Source organism: Geotrypetes seraphini, chromosome 19, assembly GCF_902459505.1.
Source record: "Geotrypetes seraphini chromosome 19, aGeoSer1.1, whole genome shotgun sequence".
NCBI classification, from domain to species: domain Eukaryota; kingdom Metazoa; phylum Chordata; class Amphibia; order Gymnophiona; family Dermophiidae; genus Geotrypetes; species Geotrypetes seraphini.
Genome location: NC_047102.1, coordinates 20,533,813 through 20,559,522, shown reverse-complemented (window position 1 = coordinate 20,559,522; position 25,710 = coordinate 20,533,813). Strand labels below are relative to the sequence as shown.

The following is a 25,710-nucleotide window of genomic DNA, read 5'->3' as shown; positions in this document are numbered from 1 at the left end:
ATTCATGCCTACTGAGGAGCCCTTTTATGGCATGACAATCCTTCAGGCCCCGGCCGCTATATCTCTCCTCTGCAAACCAAACCAAAGGACAGAGAACAAATGAAAAAGAATCCAATATGATTGTCTGCTGTGAGGGGTCCATATCCGCATTGTGTTGCGCTCCAGCACACAGTTTGTTTAAAGTCCCAATGCATCTTTTACTGCAAAATGTGTACAAAAACCCCAAAATTGTTTCATTATACTTAACCAAAAATAAGTCACAGACCAGAATTCATCTCTCAGTTGGTCTGCTTCCCAGCTTCATGGTTAAGGTGAAACCATCATCACTCACTTCAAGCCCAAACATTCATGGGATTAAGAAGGTGAAGTGGAAGGCTCCAACGTGTTAATAAAGTCCTGCGCTTTGCTGACTTTTTCAAAATAGTGGACTTTCCCAGCATGGTGGATGCGCAATTTTGCAGGGTATAATAATCAGAATTGAATCTTTTTCCTCACCAACGCTGAACAATAGGTACAAATACGTTTCTTGCTGTAGCTACTTTTAGAATAATAATCCTGAAAGCAGAGTATTTTTTGTCCATCATATTTAAGCTCAAGTCCAGAGCAAAGCGCTCACAGAATATAAAATGGAGAAGGCGGATGAGAACAGCACGTGGTTTAGCTCCAGGCTCTCTCAGAGGACCAACTCTGTGAACCCGTTCTATGCGTATTGGGCCCAATTGGGAACCAAATTTTACTGCCTCCAACAGCCAAGTCTCCAACTTATGTGACAGATCACCTTCTCCTGCAGACTCCGGGAGGCCCACGGAATGTAAGTTATTTCTTCTGGACCTGTTCTCCAGGTCATCGAGTTTGCTTTCCATGTCTGCTAGTCTTTTATGCAGTTCCGCTGCGGGAGCCTCAGCTGCAGCCTGCTGATCCTCTAAAGCAGTGGTCTCCAACCTTTTTGACACCAAGGACCGCTTTTACAGAAGCAAATATTTCCAGGGACCAGTAGGGAGGGGGAGGATATGGGGCAGGTTCATACACAATATACATTAACAAAATAAATAAAAAAGGCTTTTCCTCTCACCTTTCAAATCTGACATATTGTAATCACAAAATAGAAAATAAAATTATTTTTCTACCTTTTGTTGTCTGGTCATTTTGTTTTTCCATCATCTTGGAACAGTTTGTCTTTCTGCTTTTTGTCTATCTTCTACCAATTCTCTTTCCAGTTCTCTTCTACCAATTCTGCTGTCCAATTTTTCTCTTTTCTACTGTTCCATTCCTACCTTATGCCTGTCTCCAAATTAATGATTTTTCCCTTTCAGCTTTCTTAACTTTTTCTTTTCTTTTTTGCCTCTGTCCACTCAAATCTTGCTGTCTTTCTCACCCTTCTTCTTTTTAAATTTTCAGCTACCTCTCAATTCTCCATCTTCGCTCAGTCTCTAGCTCTCCCATTTGCCATCTCACTCCTTTCCCAGCCTCCTATTTCCTCTTAGTAAAAGGAGCCCATAAAGTACTATAGGTTTCTATGGAACTTTGTGTGTTTAGTGCTTTGAAAAAGAGCTTCAAAAGCTATTACTTTTGAAATATTGGATATTATATAAGACAATTTTTTAAAGTTTATGATTTTAACATACAGAAAAATGTCATTATAAAAATATACAAAAGATCAATTAAAGGGCTTGGACGCGAATGATGACGGTCGGGTGAAGGCGAAGCTCCGTACAAACAAGCTTATTTTACGAAATTTACTACAAAAAAATTTATTTCCCATGATCTTGATGGTGATATAAATTGAAATCTGCATCCTCAACAGAGACGGAGAGACGTTTGAAGACGAAAAAATCAAAGTGAAAGTGCCGTTTTTAAAGTCTGAGAAGTAAGGAGTAAAAAGCAGGAGACTGACGAAATTTGATACTGCTGGTGAGCTACCTAACAACAAGCTTGAAAATTTCTTCTTTATAAATAATAAATGAGGAGGTTGTGCCTGTCGTGCTGTGGAGATAAGCTGTTTTAAAATAGCTCTCCTCTGCCGGAGATGAAGTAAAGTTAGCTATAAAACTTGACAACGGTTTTTTTTTTAAATCTATTTCCTTGCTGCCAAATTCAAAAAAAATTGTGAATGACTAATATAATATAATGTCATCTCCTCTCCTCTTCTGATATAAAAGATTGTTTGTTTTTTCTTGGGCTGTGAGAAAGATGACAGTATAAAAAACCAACGGTTTTTAACCTAAAAAAAATAATATCGAAGAATGAGAGGCGCTGGAAACTGATAAAAATATATACTTATACATATATTTCAAAAATACTGAAAGGATTACTGCTCTCCTTAGTAAGGGCTGCGATTGGGCTCATAAGAGGAAAGCAAGAAAAAAGGATTACTGAATTTTCAGCGCTGATGCAAAGTGTCAACAAAAAAAAAAAAAAAGTGACTAACAGATTTAACAAAATAAATCTGTAAAAGATTAAACAGCAATATCTAAAAATTAAGGAAAGAAAGGTTGCTAATTTGAATATTATTGCCTTCATAAAAAGCTGAGACAAGGCTTGAAGGAAGAGAAACAGAGAGAAGAACTACTGACATTTTTTTTTTACTCACAGCAATAGAACTTGAGACAAATAACTGACAGTTGCTCTAAGAATATTGAAATAAAAGTTTTGAGTCTGTTCTAATAAAAGATTGAGACAGATAATTAAGAAAGGAGAAAAGAAGGAAAAAAAAAAAGGAAAAAGGCTGGAAAAAGAAAAATTTTAAAAAATATAGAAACAAATCCTGAAAGAAATCCACTCATCATAAATAGAATACTCAAAACAAAAAAGATAAGAGACAAAATATTGAAACTGATACCAAGAGACAGTGAAGATAAGCTGTAATAAAGAGAAGAAAAGAATAAAAGAAGATGACATCTAAAAAACAAAACAAAAATGATGCAGAAGCAAGTGGTTCCGGTATTGGTAGCAGCAATAAAAGATCAAAACCAGAGCCAAATAACACACCCTCAAAAGTTCCGTTGCCATCAGATGAAAGCCCCGACGTCATGGAAGAATTGAGACAAATTAAAGAAATAGTATTAGACAGCAATAAAAAACTAAAAAAAGCAATTGAAGATGCTGCAATTCTCACCAAAAGAGTTGATATAGTTGAAAATAAAATAAATGATCTAGAAAACAATACAGAACAACTAAATACAGACATGAGAAAATCTAAAATAATATGGAAAGAAGTTGAAGAAATTAAAAGAGACTTGGAAGACAGCCGAAATAGAGAAAGAAGGAATAATTTAAGGATCATCGGAATTCCGGAAGGGGTAGAAAAAAATGACCCTATAACATTCCTGGAACAATTTCTACCTAAAATACTACCTTTAAAATTCAAATCTGCATTAGAAATAGAAAGAGCGCACAGAATACCAACACAGAATAAAAACCTTCAATCAAGACCAAGAACTTTAATATTTAAACTTTTGAGACACCAACAAGCAGTAGAAATCTGCCAGCTAGCAAAGGAAAACAAAAACCTAAAATGTCAGGATGCAAGAATCCACATTGTTCCTGACTTTGCAAAAGAGACTGCACTACGAAGAAAACAATTCCTGGACATGAGACCCCAACTGCGAGCTCTAGGGGCTAGATATGGCCTTCTGTATCCAGCAGTAATGAAAATTACCATTGCTAACAAGACTCAAAATTTTTCAGATCCTACAAAACTTCAAGATTTCCTTGATCAATATGAACAGCCAATGTCCTCTTAAACAAGAACTTATTATCGAATAATATATTTGTGTTTATATTTATAATTATGTTTAAATTAATAAAACATAAAGATTAAATTGGAATACAAATGTAAAGTTCGATACAGAAACAGAAACAGATCTTTCAAATCCAACTGAAAGGAAATAGAAGAACATAGAACTGTGATTTAAACTACAGGAATATTCTAAACAACGAAATTGATTCTATGTCAAAAGGATCCAACATGCAATCTTGCCATGCTGATGAGAGATAAGATATGAACGAACATGAGACAAACGAAGGATTGGATCAAAGACAAAGAAATGAAATGGATATAGATTGAAAATTGACTGAAATAACAATAGACAAGAAAAACTTGAGACGCAAAATAAGACAGGAGGATTGTGAAAACTGAGAATAATTTCCTGATATTACCGGAATGTCATTTGTTTGTTAAACCCTTTTTACAAAACCAAGATACGATTTGTGACGACGACCAAGACAGTAACAGACACTCAGAGATGTTATTGCCACAGCTTGCTCTGAAAAGAAAAGAAAAGGAATGCTCTTCTGGACATAATAGTTTCCTACTCTTTGATTTGATATTCTAAAATGTAACTAATGACTATTTTGAAGGGAAAAAGTTAAAGGTAATCTCCTGAAGGTTGGACTGAGGAGAAATCTGTTCATCCTTTGTGACTGCCTTCAAACATATACCTAAGCCTTAAAAATATAAGTTATAATATTTCAATTACAACTATATATCATTTTGAATTAATTCATATATAACTGAATTAGTGGTATACATTGTTGTCATATGCAATAATTTCCTTAAAGAAAAGGGAAATAATATAAATTATACTTATTATTTAAAAATGAAAGCATTTCTTGAAACCACTTAGAACTTACTGTTAGAAAACAATTATTTTATTATACAATACAAACCAAAACAACAAAAAAAAAAAAAAAAAAAAAAAAAAATTATACATTGGGAATTTATAATGAAATAAAATAAATTAAAACATCTCTAAATGGAGAAATATAATTAAAAAAAAAAATAAAATAAAATAAAATAAAATAAATAATAATAGTAGTAAATAAATTTATATATTTTAATAGCTTGTAGGAGTTATATACACCTAACCTCAAAATGCGTATCCAAGTGGTCATACTAAAATGGGGAGGGAAGGGAGGGAAGGGAATGGGAAAATATAATGGAAAATGGGAAAAAAAAGAAAAAGTGTACATTCTAAAATATTTTAAATACTGGGGGAAAAAATTAAGAAAAACAATTCATATAATTTTAAGGAAAATATATCAAAAATACATAAATGGATCTTAAAATAATATCCTTAAATGTTAATGGTCTAAATCATATGATAAAAAGGAAAAAAGCTCTACTATTTTTAAAAAGGCAAAATGCGGATTTATGCTTTATACAAGAGACCCACCTCTCAAATATTGAATCTAGTAAACTACAAGGAGGTTGGGTCAAACATTGTTTTTTCTCACCAGCTACAAGGAAAAAAGCAGGTGTTGCTATTCTGGTAAATAAAAAATGTACTGCTACATTCAAATTAAAGGCAACAGATATTAATGGAAGATGGATAATTGTGGAAATGAATCTGGGAAATACTACCATGACGTTGATTAATATATACGCCCCTAATTCGAACCAAAATGAATTTTTTAAAACTCTTCAACAACTGATATTGCCACTGGCTACTTCAAATCTAATAGTAGCTGGGGATTTTAATGCTGTTATGGATCCTCTATTGGACAAAAACCCAAGTAGATATATGAAATCAATGGGATTAGATAATTTAATACAAACTTGTGATTTAATAGATATTTGGCGAATACTTCATTTTAATGGACGGGAATTTTCATTCTGTTCTCATGTTCACAATTCCTTTTCAAGAATAGATTATATTTTTATATCAAAACACCTAGCACATCAAGTAACAAAAGCTGCCATTGATCCAATTATTTTATCTGATCATGGTGGGGTATGGATTGAAATTAAGATCACAGATCAAAATACAAATAGACCAATATGGAAGTTTGATAATACATTGCTTGCTGATCCAATATTTTGTGAAAATTTTCAAATAAAAATGAAAGATTTTTTTCAAGTAAATGATAAAGATGAGATCTCTAGAGAAATATTATGGGATGCATTTAAAGCATCAATAAGAGGACAAATCATTTCTTATTCGGCTTATCTTAACAAACAAAATAAAAAACAATACTCTAATTTAGAAAAAGAAATTAAAAATTTAGAATTAAAACTAATAAAAAAATGGGAATATTCTATACAACAAGAACTGTTAAAACTCAAATGTAAATACAATGAAATATCATCAAAAATGATAAGAAAAGATTTATTTGCACAGCAGGCACTGTATTATGGAAACTCAAATAAGTCGGGAAGAATACTGGCAAATTATCTAAAAGTGAAAAAAAAGAAAACAAAAATAATTGCTATAAAAGATGAAAATGGTGAAACACTTACACAAATTGATCCAATCTTAAAACAATTTCTAAAATTCTATAAATCTCTTTATTCTTCCGAGACTTATTTAAATAAAGAAAAGGAAGGTTTAGAATTCTTAAATTTATTAGAGGGTCCAAAAGTTCCTGAACATATAAAACGAAGTATGGAAGAACCAATATCACTAAAAGAATTAGAAACAGCTTTGAAATCCCTTAGAGTTGGATCCGCTCCAGGTGGTGATGGTTATACAGTTGAATTTTATAAAACATTTCAAAACTTTTTATTACCCTATTTATTAAATCTTATTCAATATCAACTTAATAAAGGTTGTACAAATGGCACTATGGCAGAATCATTAACAATAGTTTTGCCAAAGCCAAATAAAGATCCCACTTTGGTATCAAACTATAGACCAATCTCTTTAATAAATGTAGATGGAAAATTATTAGCAAAAATCCTTGCGTTAAGATTGGCTAAAGCTCTCCCACATATTATAAGTATGTCTCAAACAGGATTTGTTGCTCAAAGACATTCATCTCATAACACTAGACTAGCATTCCATATGTTATACTTAACAAAGAAAATGAACGAGCCCACTTTTGCTGTATCTTTAGATGCAGAAAAGGCTTTTGATAGAATAGAATGGACATTTATGTATCAAGCAATGGAATGGTTTGGTATAGGTCCTGGATTCTCACAAATGATACAAACATTATATAGCTCCCCTTCTGCTAGATTATACATTAATAATATGTTTTCAGAAAAATTCAATCTACAAAGAGGAGTTAGACAAGGTTGTCCTTTGTCTCCTTTACTGTTTGATATAGTTTTAGAACCCTTAATATTAGCAATCCAACAAGTAAAGGAGATACAAGGTATACCTCATTCAGATAAAGAATATAAAATATCAGCTTATGCTGATGATTTATTATTATATTTGAGGAACCCAGAATCTACCATTCCACATTTACTTGAACTAATTGAAAAATTTGGAAAATTTTCAGGATATAAAATAAATTGGAACAAATCAGAAGTACTTCCATTAAATATACATTGTACAAAAGGTTTATTTAAATCATTCTCTTTTGTTTGGAAGGAGGATGCTATTAAATATCTTGGAATTTGGATTACAAAAAATATAGATGACACAATGAAAATTAATGAAAAAAATTTATTACAAAAAATAACAGAGATGTGTGAGCAATGGAACCCTTTACACTTATCTTGGTGGGGAAGAATACAAACTGTTAAAATGATGATATTACCTGTAGTCTGTTACCAAATGGGAATGATACCAATTTTCTTCCAAAATTCTTTTTATAAAAAATTAAATAAAATATTGACAAAGTTTATTTGGCTTGGGAAAAATCCCAGAGTTGCTTTAGTGTCACTACAAAGACCAATTGCGGAGGGAGGGGTAAACTTTCCCAACTTCTATAGGTATCATCAAGCCTATATTTTACGTCAAGGTATGTATTGGATCCTCCCAGAGCCCAATGTAAATATCCCAGAATGGTTTTGGCTAGAATGGAGACTTATGTTTCCATTACGTCTTAGTCATGTAGTTAGTATCAAAATGCCAAGGCTATACAAAGAACATAAAATATTCATGGATACATGGAAAACTTTAAGATATATAAGTAATCTAACTCCTATTCCAATTAGTAAATCAACAACTCAAACAATTTGGTTAAACCCCAAGATCAAAATAGGCGGTTTCAAAATAATCTGGAAAAACTGGATGACAGCAGGTATTCGTATTCTAGACGATATAATAAAAAATGGTAAAATGCTGGAGTTTTCACAATTGCAACATAAATTTGATCTTAATAAAACACAATATTTTAGATGGTTGCAATTGAAGCAATCCATTCAAGAAGGGTTCCCTGAATGGAAAAATCTTACTAATTATCACAGCTTGGAATTCTTGTGTTTCCAGATAAATTCAATAGGACATGAAGCTGCACAGTGGTATAAATTAATATCTGGATATATAAATAAAAAACCAAAAAATGGTCTTAGAGACATTTGGAGCATTGAGATAAAGCACCAAATTAGTGCATCTCAATGGCCACGACTTTGGTCTTGGAGGTTAAAATGTACGTTGTCAGCATCTATGAGACAAACTTGGTTTTTTCTTTTACATAGAGCTTTATGGACCCCTACACGTTTACATAGAATTGATAGCTCTAAATCTAATAGATGCTGGCACTGTCATATTGAAATTGGGACATTAGACCATCTTCTATTCTTTTGTCCATTCATCTTAACATTCTGGAAATCAATTTGGCCTCAAATTAATAGGATGTTAGAAAACCCAGTAGCCTTGACATATGATACTATATTATTTGGAACAACAATGAGAACAAAAAGTCAAATAACATCAAATAATAACAAATTATTATACATTTTAACTGGAATAGCAGTACAACAAATCACATTGAATTGGAAAAATCATGACAGATTAAATTACACTTTCTGGTGGAATTCTGTTTGTCATATATATAAAATGGAACTTACCATAGCAACACAAAAAGGATATATTAATAAATTTCAAAAGATATGGAGACCATTAACAGAATTTTATAATGAATGATTAACTTTTCCCAAGATAAAAATTGATTAGAGGGAAATGAGATGGGATTTTATTTCTGATTTACACACTATATCAATGTTGAATGAATTTACAATAAAGTTGTTTTGAAATATTATTGATTGAATGGGAGGGAGGGAGGGAGGGGGAATACTACATTCAAAAGAAATTATATAAATCTAGATTTACTGCATAATATTATAAAACTTGTATAAAATTAATTTTCTAAAAAAATGTTAAACTTGAAGATGATAAGTATGTATATCAAGTGTATATATTTAAGTATCTAATAAGTTTATATGAAACACTTGTTGTAACAAAAGAAAATGAATAAAGATTATAAAAAAAAAAGAAAAAAAAAAAAAAAAAGATCAATTAAAATGTCCTTATGTCAAATTACTTCCCAAGGAAAAGATATGTCAGGATTTAGAAAAACATTCTTACTGTCAAAAGTAACTTTCATAGCCTTAAATGCTTTGTGGACATAAAACCAATGTTCCCATAAGCAAAACTGCATTAGGAATTGCTCTCAGGAGTAGTGAGAAGTCAATCACAGGAACATGATGTTCTTACAAGTTGTAGAATAATGACCTTGGCAGAAACTGTGATGACAGCACTTCTGCTGTGAGGCATCTCCTGTAAATACTTCCCCCTCCCACCCATGTATGTCTTTTTCATAAAAAAAGATTACCTTCTTCAGTCATGTACTTGATGAGCTCCTCTTTCTTCAGAAACCCTTGCTGGTTTTGATCTAACACCTAGGAAAGCCAGAAAAGCAAAGAGTTCAGCCAGCCACCTTACAAATATTACATCTCATTTTCTAAAATAAAAAGTTAGAGAGAAAAAATAAATAAATGACTTTTGCCTGCTCAGTTTCACAAAAATGTTTTAAGATTTCCTTTTTAAAATTGTCAGAAAGTAGAATGGGAATGTGGTACATGCTCACCGAAACAAAGAGTAACATTACATTACATAAAGAGATTATGGGCTAGATTTACAAAGCCCACCGATTGTGTTTGCGATTGTGTACTGACCCGATTTTCCTCCGACCTGATTCACTAACCTCTGTGCCGATCATCCTCTGATCCAATCCACACATGCAAATGAGGGGAAACGGCATGCAAAATAGGCAAACAGCAATTCACTAAACAAATCTGGAACATCGACTGGGCTGGCCGATCAACAAAAAAAATAATTGCTGGGGACCAGTTGCTCATGTGCTTTCTGACTGCATCTCCTGCTCTCTGCCCCGATTCTCCTCTCGTCGCCCTCCTCTCTGCCCCAAATCTCCTCTTGCTGCCCCAACTCGCCACCCTGCTCTCACCCCGATTCTCCTTTCGCCGCCCTGCTCTCTGCCCCACTCCTGCCCTGATTTGCCGCCCTGCTCTCGCCATGCTCTCTGCCCCAACTCACCGCCCTGCGCTCTGAATCTCCTCTTGCCACCCCAACTCCCCTGTCCTTCCCCCGCAGTGCAAGCCCGTGGTTTTAACACATGGGTTTAAAGCATGTTAAAACCATGGGCTAGCAAAGTATTAAAAAAGTTTAAAAAAAAACCTCACAGCTCTGTAAGCATGCGCAGACTATCTGCAGACAAAGAAGATGGTCTGCACATGCTTTAGGAACGCTCACTAGCGATCTGTGTGGTCGGTGGGGGGCCTTCCTCTGATTGCCCCCATTTGCATGCTGACCCGTTGAGAATTCATCAGCCTGCCGCATATCGCTTACGGATTGGGCATGATTGGGCAGCTTAGTGAATCTAGCCCTATGTCCTTACCTTGATAATATATTTTCCTGTAGATAGGTGCGTCATTCTGGACAAGCGGATTATCTCCTCATGGCCGCAAGCCATATGCAGAAGGAATCTATTCTAGATTTTTTTCTGTGATCCTCCTACTTCACTGGGAGTTCTACTGCCACCTGCAGTTAGTACCTAAGCAAACAAGAGCTCCATTGAAATTATGTGAAGGACAAAGATGGGAAAATTTCCCAAACAAATCAACTGTTCTGCTCAAACATACTAACACTGGAACACTCACAGGGACATTCTATAACAGCAAACCGGCTCCGCAGGACTGCATCCTTTTCTCTGACAACAGACCACTGGGGAGGGTCTCAAGGAACTGAAGCCTCCGAGAAACAAAGTTTAAATGCACTTGAAGTGAAAAAATAAGAAACAGAAGCAAAGAAACAGCAAAAGACTTCTGCTCGGACTGCTTGCAGAATTGAAAACGAAGGTAATTTACTGATTCTCTCACTAGGGGGAGTGCAGCATATGCTCAAAAAACGTGAATTCTGCAATACCTGGGCTGCGGGTTAGGATTGAACACCTAGTGTATGGAATCCGGAAGGGACGTAACAGAACAGGGCTTTGTCTGAGGTTTTTCCTCTCAGTGGGGCCTGACTTAACTCATATTGTGGTTTTTTTCACCTTCTACATCAGGAGTGCCCACACTTTTTGGGCTTGCGAGCTACTTTTAAAATGACCAAGTCAAAATGATCTACCAACAATAAAAAAATTTTTAAAAACCCACAAAGCACACTGAAAGGCAGAGAAAATGTTAATTATCATTCATATTCCGGGTTTTTTTCAAAGAGGTCAAGGCAGATGATTCTATGCAATGTCATCTCAATAACAACCATACAAAAATAGACAAATATAGCCCCTACCTTTTTACTAAACCACATAGCAGTTTTTAGCGCAGGGAGTTGCGCTGAATGCCCCACGCTGCTCTCGACGCTCATAGGCTCCCTGCGCTAAAAACCGCTATTGTGGTTTAGTAAAAGGGAGCCATAGTGCAAAATATAGACAGCAGATATAAATTCTCAAAACAGACACATTTTGATCACTAAATTGAAAATAAAATCATTTTTCCTACTTTTGTTTGGTGATTTCATGAGTCTCTGGTTGCACTTTCTTCTTCTGACTTCTTCTCACTTCACTCTGGCTGCACTTCTTCTGACATCTTCTGATTTCAGCCCACTCCTTCTTTCAGCCTCCTATATGCTTTCTCTCTTCCATACCTCATTCTCTCCCCCAACTTTTTCTTTCTTTCTCCCTGCCTCCTGTTCTTTCTTTCTCTCTCTCTCTCCATGCCCACTTTCTTTTTGTCTCCCTGCTTGCCCCCTTTGTTTCTTTCTCCCTGCCCTCCCCCAAGCCACTAGGTTTGCCGTCGCCACCGAGGAACAGGCCTCTAAGCCACCGCCCCCCAAGCTCTGCATGCAGAAGTCTTGCACTGACCAGCATTCTGCTCCCCTTCAATTCTGATGTCGGAGAGGAAGTTCCGGGCCAGCCAGGCAGCGATTGGCTGGCCCAGAAATTCCTCTCCGATGTAAGAATTGATGTCAGGGAGAGGAATGCTGGTCAGCGTGAGGCTTCTGCAGGCCCAAATCTCTGGATCCCCAGGGCCGAGGAAAAGAAAAGAAAAAAAGCCAGTCTTCCATGAGAGCTGTTCCAGTCTCTTTTTAGCACGACACTCAACTTCCCATTTTCAGGCTCAAGACGTCAGAGCAGCAGCAGCAGCTCCGGCATTTTGGGCAGAGCACCTCCTGCTCCCGACCGCCTTTCTCCAGTCTGGCTTGTCAATTCCGCCAGGGGCAGCCGGCGCTCAGCTCTCAAGGGTCGTGACTTCCCTAGACCTCCCTCCCGCCTTCTCCCGAAGGAAGTGACATCATTCCCCAGTCGGACGACGGGTTCTGGCAGTCGGGCAGGAAGGGCGCAGCAAGAATGAGTGTGCTTGGGGAACCTTGGGGAGATTCCGGTGGGGAACCTTGGGGAGAGGAAGGCTGATCGGCCGGCCGATTGGAACGGCAACACGAGATCAACTGGCGTTGTCTTCCCGATCGACCGGTCGATCGCGATCGACATGTTGGGCACCCCTGTTCTACATGATCCATGTGAATGTGTTTTATATAGATCAGTACAAAAATCTCATGCACGAATACAGGATGTCCGGGGCAGTACTTGGAGAGACCTCCCAGGAAAGGTACTTGGCAGTTCTTTTTTTTTTTTTTTTTAAATTCTTTATTCATTTTAAAACTTTCATCAAGTGTACAAAAATTGCAACACAATAACATAGATTTAACCACTTGTACATTTTATCGTTATATCTTATAATTGCAAATATAACCCTCCCTCTCCCATCCTGAAATCCCTCTAGTAATTTTATTTTTCTTTTTTTTTTAATATTTTATTTATAAATTTTTCATTCTTACAATAATTTAATTTTACATAAACTTCAATTAATACATGAAAAATTGTGAATACAAGTAATTCATCTTATCACATAAAATATAACCCTCCCCTTTCTTCATTTCTTAAATCCATATAATATACATTCCCACCCTTCCCCAATCTAATATATTCATTACTAATGTGCTATGAAACCTGATCATTGGAATATCGAGTCAATGGTTCCCAAATTTTCTTAAAATTATGAATATTTCCCTGTTGTAATGCTATTGTTTTTTCCATTTTGTATATATGACAGACTGAATTCCACCAAAATGTAAAATTTAATTTGGTGTAGTCCTTCCAATTTTGAGTTATTTGTTGCATGGCGACCCCTGTCAATATTAATAATAGTTTGTTATTGTTTGCTGAAATCGGACTCTGAGTTCTCATTGCTGTACCAAATAGTATAGTATCATATGAGAGTCCTACATGATTTTCTAGTAATTCATTAATTTGGGGCCAAATTAGTTTCCAAAATGCATTTATACAGAGACAAAAAAAAAATGAAGTGATCTAATGTCCCGACTTCTACTTTGCAATGCCAGCATCTATTAGATCTAGTACTATCTATTTTTTGTAAACGCGTAGGGGTCCATAAAGTTCTATGTAACAAAAACAACCAAGTTTGACTCATAGATGCTGACTTTTATAGATCTTAATCTCCAGGACCAAAATCGTGGCCATTGAGATTCAGAAATTGTCTGACCAATCTCAATACTCCAAATATCCCTAAGTTCAGTTTTCTTTTTTTTGTTTAAAAATCCATTTAACAATTTATACCATTTTGCGGCTTGGTGACCCAAAAAATCTGCCTGGAAACATAGAACCTGCAGACTATATTAAGTATTAAGAGCTTTCCATTCAGGGAACCCTGCCTGAATAGCTTGCTTCAATTGCAACCATTTAAAATATTGTGTTTTATTTAATCCAAATTTATGTTGCAATTGTGAAAAACTAAGCATTGCTCCTTCTGAAATAACATCATTCAATGTTCGTATACCTGCAATTATCCATTGTTTCCAGACGATTTTGTATCCGCCAATCTTGATCCTGGAGTTTACCCAAATTGATTGATTTAATGATTTAGCAATTGGTTCTAGTGATAGATTACTGATATATCTTAATGTCTTCCAAGTATCCAACATAATTCTGTTATCCTTATATCTTCTAGGCATGTTTATACTAATTAGATGTTCTAAATGTAATGGGAACACTAATAAACAGATAGAGGAACCAGTTCAAAAGTTACTTTCCACTGTTAACGGTGCTCAGAATCCAAGATGGAATTAAATTCCATCTTGGATTCTGAGCACCGTTAACAGTGGAAAGTAACTTTTGAACTGGTTCCTCTATCTGTTTATTAGTGTTCCCGTTTTTTGGAACTAGGTTTTTTTGACCTAACCCAGTCGTTTATATTGGGATTCAGCACTAAATGTAATGGGAACAGGAGCCGCCATTCTAGATATAGCCAATCTGGTACATTCTCCATGAGATCTGGGAGGATCCAATACATACCCTGTCTTAGAATATAGGCTTGATGGTACCTATAAAATTTTGGAAAATTTACCCCTCCCTCCACAATTGGTCTTTGTAAAGATACTAAAGCAATTCTGGGTCTTTTCCCAAACCAAACAAATTTTGTAAGAATATTGTTTAACTTTTTATAAAATGACCCCTGAAAAAATATTGGTATCATACTCATTTGATAACAAACCATAGGCAATATCATCATTTTAATTGTTTGGACTCTTCCCCACCAAGAAAGATGTAAAGGATTCCATTGCTCACACATTTCTGTTATTTTTTTAAATAAAAGTTTTTCATTTTCTTTGACTGTATCTTCAATTGTATTTTTGATAATAATACCTAAATATTTTAATCCTTCTTCTTTCCAAATAAATGAATATGAATCAAATAATCCTTTGGTACAGTGAACATTAATTGGAAGAATTTCCGATTTACTCCAATTAATTTTATATCCAGAAAATTTCCCAAATTTCTCTAGAAGATTAAGTAAACTTGGAACAGTATTCCCCGGTTCTCTTAAATATAATAATATATCATCTGCATATGCAGAAAGTTTAAATTCCCAGTAAGAAAATGGAATTCCCTTTATCTCCTTAGTTTGATTAATTGCAATTAATAAGGGTTCTAAAACAATATCAAAAAGTAAGGGGGACAAAGGACATCCTTGTCTAACTCCCCTACGCAAGTTAAATCTATCTGATAAATTGTTATTAATATATAATCTTGTACCAGGAGAGCTATACAATGTCTGAATCATTTTAATAAAACCGGGGCCTATTCCAAACCATTCCAGAGCTTGATACATATAACTCCATTCCACTCTATCAAATGCTTTTTCTGCATCTAAAGATAGCATAAAAGCTGGATCATTCATATTTTTCACTAAATTTAAAGAGTGGAATGCTAATCTAGTATTGTTTGATGAGTGTCTTTTAGCAATAAATCCTGTTTGGTGTACATCAATAATAAAAGGAAGAGCTTTTGCCAATCTTATTGCTAATACTTTAGCAAGCAACTTACCATCTACATTTAATAAAGATATAGGCCTATAATTTGAAACCAAGGTAGGATCCCTGTTTGGTTTTGGTAAGACAATAATTATCGAATCAGCCATAGTACCTGATATATTCCCATTATTTATTTGGTATTGATACAAATTTAATAAATATGGTAAGATGATATTTTGAAATGTTTTATAGAATTCAACAGTATATCCATCACCACCCGGAGCGGATCCAACTCTAAGAGACTTCAATGCTGATTCTATTTCTTTTAAAGATATAGGATCTTCTAAACTTCGTTTTATATGATCCGGAACATTTGGTCCAATAAATGAGTTTAAGAAATTTAATCCCTCTTGTTCTTTATTTTCATAAGATTCAGAAGAATATAAATCTTTATAAAAATCAAGAAATTGTATTAAAATATCTTTGGTGTTAGTGTGTGTGTTGCCTTGTGTGTCTTTAATTGCAATAATCTTAGATTTCCTTTTTTTTGCTTTGAGAAAATTAGCTAATAATCTTCCAGCTTTGTTTGAATTACCATAGTACTGAACTTGCTTATAGAAGATATCTTTCCTTACAAATTGAGAAGAAATCTCATTATATTTCGCTTTTACTTTTAATAAATTTTGTAATGTATTATGTTCCCATTTCTCAATTAATTTATTTTCTAATACTTTAATTTGGTTTTCCAGATCAACATATTGTTTTTTAAGTTGTTTTTTGATAAATGCTGAATATGAAATAATATTTCCTCTTATTGTTGCTTTAAATGCGTCCCACAAAATCTCAGCATTAATATTGTCCGAATTCATCTTTAATTTAAAATCTTCCAGAAAGTTCGAATCCGCAAGTAAAGCATTATCAAATTTCCAAATTGGATTGAAATGTTCTACATCATTATTCTTAAAGTCAATCCACACACCAGCATGGTCTGAAATTATAATGGGATCAATAACTGCATTCATCACTCGCTGCGCTATATTATTAGACACGAATATATAATCAATTCGTGAGAAAGATTTGTGGACCTGAGAACAAAAAGAGAATTCCTGATCATTAAAATGAAGAATATGCCATATATCAACTAAATTACAAGATTGAACCAAATTATCTAAACCTAATGATTTCATTATTCTACTTGGTCTCTTATCCAAAATTGGATCCATTACAGCATTGAAATCCCCTGCTACTATTAAATTAGAAGTAGCCAGTGGTAACAGTAATTGTTGAACTTGTTTGAAAAACTCCATTTGATTCGAATTAGGAGAATATAAATTTAATAAATCCAGGGTTGTATTTCCTAGAACCATTTTGATATGCACCCATCTTCCTAAAGTTTATTAATTTGAAATCAGCATTGCACTTCCTATTTATCAGGACAGCAACCCCAGCTTTTTTCCCCATTGCAGGTGCAAAGAAGCATTTAGAAATCCAACCCCCAGATAACTTTTTAGATTCAATATCAGAAAGGTGCGACTCTTGAATAAAATATATGTCCGCATTTTGCTTTTTAAGGAACATTAGTACTTTCTTTCTCTTAATAGGATGATTTAAACCATTGACGTTAATAGAATAAATTTTTATATCCATCTATTTTATAATTAAATTTTGGCAAATACTTCTATAATAATAAAGATGACTAGACCTCAGCACATTAAGTAAATATAATTCATTCATCCAATTCCCCCATCCCTTCCCCCCCCTAAAATAAGATTATAAAAGAAAAATTCAAATTTTACATTTATCCCATTTTCAATCCTCATCAATATATTATTACTGTGAACCCCCCTCCCTCTCTCTATGCTTCCTCCCCTCCCCCCCATAATCATTGTCTGATCTGGAACACACATTGGTATAGCAGACCCTAAACCCCCTCCCCCAGACAACTAATATCCCTCCATATTGAATTAATATCTCTAAAAAATTCAGCTATTCTTTTTTCCCCCACATATTTAATATTTCATTATTTCTATCCATACATATTCAATCATTCAATTAATAATTATTATCATTAATATTAATATTTCATTGTAGCAAATAACATAAAATTATCTATAATGAATTCAAATATAACTATTCAAATAAATTTTCATTCATATAAGTTATTCATATAAATAATAGTATCTTAAAAATCTTTATCTCCTTAGTAATTATCTCTTCTTTAAAAAACCCAATTCCCAGACTTAACCCTTTATTTAATAATTTTTGTATTTCATATCAATTAGTATCTAGGTAAAATATATCATTATATTAAGTATCATACTTAATTAATTCATATAAATTATAAATATATCTTCCTTTCAAAGTAATATATATCCTATCTTAATATTTTGTTAACATTTTCAATTTTAACTATAATTCCATGTATATTAAATATTCATTGTTAATTTAAATATATTCATTCATAGCGTTAATATATTACTAATATTAGCATCTAACCAATTTATTTATAACATTCTCATTTAAAAATCAATCATAATATATTCAATATAAATAAATATTTGAATAAAATATATATTTTCATATTTATTAATAAAAGTCTAAAATTATTTCCTATTTTATTAATAATCCCTTTTGAAATATGTAATATCCTATATTTATTTCCTCATATTAATCAATTATTGTTATTCAGGATAGTTAGTAATTAGTAGTTAGGTAAATATATATATTATATTTATAATATCTCTCATAGATAATTAACTTCTTGTTAAATTAAAAATGTATCAGTAAATTCACAATATTGAAAAATTAGTCAAAAGCTCTTCATCTGCAATAAAATGCAGTAAAAATAACTTGGACCAATATCAATCCACTTCTTTTTTTTTCCCCCTCTTTTCTTCTCTTCAAAATGAGTCTTCTCCATTTTCTCTTTTTCCTTTAATCAATTTTCCTTTATGTAGACATCGGTTCCTCTTGTGATAGAAATTCTTTAAGTTTTGCAGGGTCTTGAAAATATCAGGACTTATTTCCAGTAGATCGCATTGTAGATGGATAGTACAAGCTGTACATGTAACCTTTTTCTTTCAACTGCTGCCTCAGCATAAGAAACTGCTTTCTGATGTTTGCAGTATGTTTTGCAAAGTCTGGAACCAATAACAATTTAGACCCTTTATAATTTAAATTTTTGTTCGCTTTTGCTACTTTCAGGATTTCTAAAGCTTGCTGGTATCTCAAAACTTTAAAAATCAAGGGTCTGGGGCCATTCTGATTCACTGGTTTTTTTGAAGGGATTCTATGTGCACATTCTATCTCCAACGGCCACTTGGAGTTTAACTGTAACAGTTTAGGTAGTAAGTTCTCTAAAAACTGTACAGTGTCTCCCCCTTCAAGATTTTCAGCCAGTCCAAGCACTCTGATGTTCTTCCTTTTCCCCGATTCTCCAAATCTATCAGCTGATTTTTCAAGCTTTCTACATTTTGTCTTTCACTGTCACACTTTTGTGTGACAGTTTCCAGCAGTTCAATTCTCTCCTCAATCACAGACATCCTCTGCCTGTCAGTCTGGATCTCCTGCCTCAGACCCAGCACCTCCTCCTTTACCTCCGAAATTTTGCCAGCGTTGTCTGTCAGCATTAATTTAATTTTAAATAGCTCCGCCATTATATCTGCTTTATCTGAGAATTCCTCTGTTTCCAACAGGATCGGGACACTCGACGGCGACACCGGAGTCACTTTAGATCTTTTTGCCGATACACCGGAAGTGCACGGCTTCTCCAATTTGCCTTGCCTTGTGGTAGCCATTTCAGAAGTTATTTTTTGTTTTTATAACGCGGGTGAGCGATTCTTAGCAGCTGTTTCCTTTCCTTTAGTTGTCTGAGTTCAGGGAGCTCCGTTGCTATGCGACCATTTTGCGTGCTCCAAGCCACGCCCTCAATTTTATTTTTCATATAATAGAAACCCTCCCCCCACCCCACCCTTATCTCACATATTAAATATAGAAATATTAGAAAAATGTCATCAATCATGACAAAAGGACATTAATGGTTCCCAAATTTTAATGAAGTTTTTATAATTTCCATTTTGCACTGCTATTGATCTTTCCATTCTGTATATGTGACAAACTGTATTCCACCAAAATTTAAAATTAAGCCTACTATGGTCTTTCCAGTTATTAGTAATATGTTGAATGGCTACTCCGGTCAAAATCAATAAAAGTTTGTTATTACACATTGATATCTGACTCTTTTTTCTCATAGACATACCAAAAAGTACAGTATCATAAGTTAATGCTACGTGATTTTCTAATAAACAATTTACTTGATCCCAGATTGAGTTCCAAAAGGCTAAGATATGGGGACAATAAAACAAAAGATGATCTAAAGTCCCTATATCCAGATTACAATGCCAGCATCTATTAGACAAAGAACTATTTAACTTTTGCAATCTAACTGGGGTCCAAAAAAAAATTGCCAAGTTGTATGTTCGCTTGTATATCGAAGTGCATAGGGGACTTGGGAGTTCTGATCGACAAGTCGATGAAGCCATCCATGCAATGTGCGGTGGCGGCAAAAAGGGCAAACAGAATGCTGGGAATGATAAAGAAGGGGATCACGAACAGATCAGAGAAGATTATCATGCCACTGTACCGGGCCATGGTGCGCCCTCACCTGGAGTACTGTAACACGGTACTACTCAAAAGGGTCCAGAGAAGAGCGACTAAAATGATTAAGTGGATGGAGAAGTTGCCATACAGTGAGAGATTGGAGAAGCTGGGCCTCTTCTCCCTTGAAAAGAAGAGACTGCGAGGGGACATGATTGAAACATTCAAAATACTGAGGGGAATATACTTAGTAGAGAAAGACAGACTGTTCACCCTCTCCAAGGTAGGGAGAACGAGAGGACACTCTCTAAAGTTGAAAGGGGATAGATTCCATACAAAAGAAATTCATCTTCACCCAGAGAGTGGTAGAAAACTGGAACGCTCTTCTGGAGTCTGTTATAGGGGAAAACACCCTCCAGGGTTTCAAGACAAAGTTGGACAAGTTCATGCTAAACTGGCGAGACTGGATTCATTTGGAGCATTGGTCTTGATCTTGGGGCTGCTGCGTGAGCGAACTGCTGGACAGGATGGACCATTGCTCTGACCCAGCAGCGGCAATTCTTATGTTCTTATGAATCTGAACTAATAATATATTAAACATCTAAGAAACCCATTAGTTGATATGTGACTAGACCGTCTATTAATTTTGTAAAGAAAGGTATTGATACTATTAATCTGCAATTGGAAGTATTCCAGTTAGATTCTTTTGTATCGCTCCTAAATTAATGGGACCCTTTAAAGTTCCTACTATACACATGTTATAGAAAAATAATACTAATAAGATAGTGACAAAATGTTTTGGGACAATGCACATGTCCAATAACTGTGACACGGACAGAATGAGAGGGGGAGGGAGGTGAGGGGGATAAGGAGGGGGAAGGAAGGAAGAAAGGGGGAGGGAATAGGGAGGGAATGGAGGGAAGGCGGGAAGGGGAAGGAAGGGGGAAGGTGAAGAGGAAGGAAGGGTGGAACAAGGGAAGAGAGGAAGGAAGTGGAGAAGGGAGAGAGAGAAGGAAAGGAAGGGGGAAGGGAGGGAAGAAAGAGGGGAAGGAAGGGAGATGAAAAAGAAAGGGAAATGAGGAAGGGGTTAGGAAAGAAGGCGCAAGAGGGAAGGGAAAGGAAGTGAAAAGGAAGGAAGGAGAGGAGCGGGGAAAGGAGGAGGGGAAGGAAGGGATGGAGAAAATCTCAGATTCATCTGTTCCTTGCTCCAGGCAAAAGTGCCTTTTTTAAAGTTGAACCTAGCCTTTTTTCTTTATTTTTAAATTAATGAAATTAAGCCCACTCCCACTCTTATCTCAACCGATTACCATTCTCTTGACTGCACCAGGAGCTTTTCTCTGTGACTAGTCTAAGTGCAGCAGTCCACCCATGACCATCTGCTGTAGACAGAGAAATACTGAAGACCTTAGGTTCTATGATACTCTTGTGGGGCACAGCCCACAATTCTTTAGTCTCTGTCTTCATCTGCTGGCTGATGGATGCAACCCACAGATCCTAGATTGGGCTGGTAAAGATGCTAAGGAATACTAAATTATTGTTTCATTACAGAGAAGAAAAAAAAAAAACATAAGTAAAAAATAAAAGACAATAGTTATTTTCTTACGAACTTCAAATGCACGCAGGAGGACATCTTCTGTGCTTGGACGAAATCTGCAAGGATATCATAACAGTAGTCAGTATTTAGACAGTCACACTATCTCATCTGAATTTATTATAAAATTGTAGAAAGATTCCCCTTTCTTTAACTGACCATCTGGAGTTCTGTTGCATATCAATGAACAAAGTAGACATAAATTAGGTAAAATCACTTTAAAATAAGTTTACATATTGCAATAAAAAAACTCCAGACAAATATAAGCACTGCAACAAGACTTGTTGAACCGCCTAGAACCATTCCTGGTCAGGCGGTATATAAAAAATAAAACTATTATTATTATTAGCACTTATTTAGTGAACAAAGGCAAATAGCTCAAACAAAGAACCTATCATAAGCCAACAAAACTGGAAGACTGTTAAGAAGATAATTCTAGAAAGCGGGCACCAACATTTAGGCCCCCTTTTATGAAACTGCAATAGCAGTTTTTAGCGTGGGGAGCCACGCTGAATGGCCTGCGCTGCTCCCGACGCTCGAATTCCTATGAGCGTCGGGAGCAGCACGGGCCATTAGATACGGATCCCAGCGCTAAAAACTGCTATCGCAGTTTCGTAAAAGGGGGCCTTAGGACTAACCCCCAGATTCTGTAACTGGTGCCCATGTCGAAGGCCGCTGATCACATGTCAATCACGCAACAATGCTGGTTACAGAATTGCACCTGATTCAACTAAGATAGGCGGCTGATATGTAGGCCCGGAAAACCCTGGCCTACATTTCAGCTGCCAATCTATGCTGCGGGAATCTAAAGCCAGTCTGCAACTGCCTTAAGTTGATCGTGGCAGGACTCCCCAAAGCAGCGACAGGAGGGATACCCAATCCCTCCTAGCCTGATACCTCCCAACACCCCCCCTCTGAAATTGGCAGGAGGGATGCCCACTCCCTCCTGCCTGACACCTCAACACTCCCCATCTGAAATCAGGAGGGATGCTCACTGCCTCCTGCTTGAGAACACTCCACCCCAACATCCTATGCCGACACCCCTGACACTCCCCTGTACCTTTCCTTTCCCAGTGCATCCTAGGATACACTGGGAGGGGTCTAAGGCTCTGATTGGCACAGGCACCTAAGGCCATTCCCATATGGCCCTCCTGGACCAATCAGAGCTTTAGGCTCTGCCCAGTGCATCCCAGGATGCACCAGGAAGGGGAAGGCCTGCCATTTTGAAGAGGCGGGTCTAGGAAGAAGGGGAAAGCTGACAGTCGACCGAGAGTCGATGATTCAGGAACCGGTATACCCAGAGGATACCGTGCAGGAAGATAGCAGGGAAGACTCACCGGATCATAAGCAAGACAGAAAACCTGACAGATCGAAAGAGACATAGGAGGGAAGGAAATGCAAGAAAGTGACAGGCCACAAACTCAAGTGTATGTACACAAACACAAGGAGTCTAAGGAATAAGATGGGTGAATTAGAAGCTATGGCACAAAAAGATAATCTTGACATCATCGGCATCACGGAAACATGGTGGAACGAGGAAAACATCTGGGACACTGTGCTACCGGGATACAAGCTATACCACAGAGACAGAGTGGCTCAAAAAGGCGAGGGCATTGCCCTATACATCAAAGAGGGAATTGAGTCTACCAGAGGGAACACGCCGGAATCAAACAATAAGGTAGAGTCTCTATGGGCCAAAATTCTGGGAACAAATGGAGCGGAAACAAAGATCGGCATCTATTACCGACCCCCGGAGCAGTCCAAAGAAACTGATGGAGAAATGATGGACGAGATTAAACGCAATTGCAAAGGAGGTAACGCAGTTATCATTGGTGACTTCAATTATCCGGGGATAGACTGGAATCTAGACACCTCCGGCTGTGGTAGGGAGACCAAGTTCCTGGATGCTATAGGTGATTGCTTCCTGGAACAACTTGTCAAGGAAAATACGAGAGGAAACGCAGTTTTGGACTTAATTCTAAATGGACTACGAGGACCAGCGCAGGGTATAAAAGTAGAGGGGACGCTGGGAACCAGTGATCATACTTTAATATAACAAGTTCAGTATAAAACTATTCGAGGCTTGTGTGGATGAGATCACATGGTTTGCGCGGACGGGGATCGAGCTCTCGGGGACGGGGCGGGGACAGAGACAAAATTTTTCCCCGTGTCATTCTCTAGGCTCTGCCACAAATCGATTTCAACTACATGCAGGTGAGTGGGGTGTCAGTTGGGTTGACGTAGCCGTCGTAGTGCAAGTGGGCACAGGGTATGGCTCTCAAAAAAATCTTAATTGTTGTACTGCTGATTTTAGCTCTTTTGACTAATGAGTTTGCCTACCACTTGTCTAGGATTAAGGCCACATTTCTTCATATGGGAACACAAGTAGTGGTGAGTCTGGAGCAAATGTTCACTTACTATCATTGGTATATAAACACAGTAAAAAAAACCAAACCCCCCAAAAACCACAGCTAAACCGCAGAATTGTCAGTACAGAAAAATCAAATTATAGCATTCCTCAGCTCTGACTCAAAAAGCAGAAGAAAAGCTCTGGAATGATGTGCACCTGAACAGCAGCACTTTGTAGAGGCATGGCTGACAAAGCCTAATAAGTGATCTCTAGCTATGTTACCAGCATTTTATTCACCTCCTGTCAAGTAAGACTCTGGTCATCATTGGAAGAAATTTTTCAAAACGGATGTATCCTGTAGGTTCTTCATCTTCTACCTACAAACAGAACAGGTTTTAATTTACCCTTAACAAATAATTAAGAGAGAATTGGTTAGATGGAAAGAATTAGACAGTAGAAACCTGATACCACTGAAGCAAGGGAAGTAAACTGCACTGAAGTTTTAGTACTCAAGGGTCTACTCTTAGCCCTAGTTTGTTTAATTTATTTCTAGCACCACTCACTACTTTCATTTGGGCTTTGAATAGCTTTTCTTATATCTAAGCAGATGGATATTGTAATAAAGGTTCTCTGGTTTTATATTGTTCATATTTCCTTGAATAAACAGTTTTCCAGTGCAATAGGTGAGATTCTAGACCAGTGGTTCCGAACCCTGTCCTGGAGGACCACCAGGCCCTAATGAATATGCATGGCGCAGATTTGCATGCCTGTCACATCCATTATATGCAAATCTCTCTCATACATATTCATTAGGTCTAGCCTGAAAACCCAATTGGTCTGGTGGTCCTCCAGGATAGGGTTGGGAACCACTGCTCTAGACCATTCGGTTATTTCCCTTTACTCGCAAAATAGAATTTTGCCTCTAGGGTACATCACAGGCTAGCTTAGCTCCTCCCATCAGTCTTTCTCTTCTGCATGTGATTACAGTGTGTTAGTTCTGCTTTCTCCAATTTATTATTTTTAATTCAATGTAGTTTATCCCCTTTCGCGGTTCTTTTGCATTCTACGGACATTTGAAGTTCAGTCTGTAGCTGACAGGCTGATCCCTTCGGGGTATCTGTCAGCCAGTCTCCTAGTCTTTCCTTGGATGTCAGGGCTGTCCCTGACCTTATCTCACTCCCTGTTAAGCAGGTGGGGGGGGAGGGGGTCGAGCGCAGACTATTCAGCATGCTTAGGGGGCTCAGTGGTGTTCCGCAGCATGCAGGCTGCATTTTTGCACCTCCGCCTGTCTCCGTGCGAAGTCAGTGATCTGCAGGGGTGGAGGCATTGTTACACAGTGGAATCTGACAGGCAACCCGAAGATCAGCTTGAGGACAGCTTTGCCAGCAGTGTGGTAGTGAATTCTCACTCTGGTTCTTAATCAGGGTTAGAGAGCAGCTGCAGTAAAAGGAGCTGACAGGCTCCAACAACGATTTCTAAAACTTAATTTTGAGGGGTTTTGAGTGTTTTCCAGTGATCCTCTGTGTTCCCCCACCTGAAAAATTCTATTTTGGTAATTTTTTATTTTCGGGAAGGGTCCAGTGGCCATCTCAGATTTTCAGCAATCTTTTTTTCAACTTCTCCCTGTTTCTTTAAAATTTGGATACTTGCCAAGA

General features: G+C 36.4%; 1 protein-coding gene across 1 annotated transcript in view; it reads right to left on the bottom strand.

Moving 5' to 3' along the window:
* Positions 1-25,710, bottom strand: part of EFCAB2 (EF-hand calcium binding domain 2) — a 78,106-nt gene that overhangs the window by 14,521 nt on the left and 37,875 nt on the right. The window contains exons 4-6 of the mRNA XM_033928645.1: positions 24,353-24,432; positions 21,722-21,764; positions 9,505-9,571 (exon numbers count right to left, since the gene is read on the bottom strand). Of these exons, the coding sequence (XP_033784536.1) occupies positions 9,505-9,571; positions 21,722-21,764; positions 24,353-24,432 (190 nt within the window). The remainder of the gene's footprint in view (positions 1-9,504; positions 9,572-21,721; positions 21,765-24,352; positions 24,433-25,710) is intronic.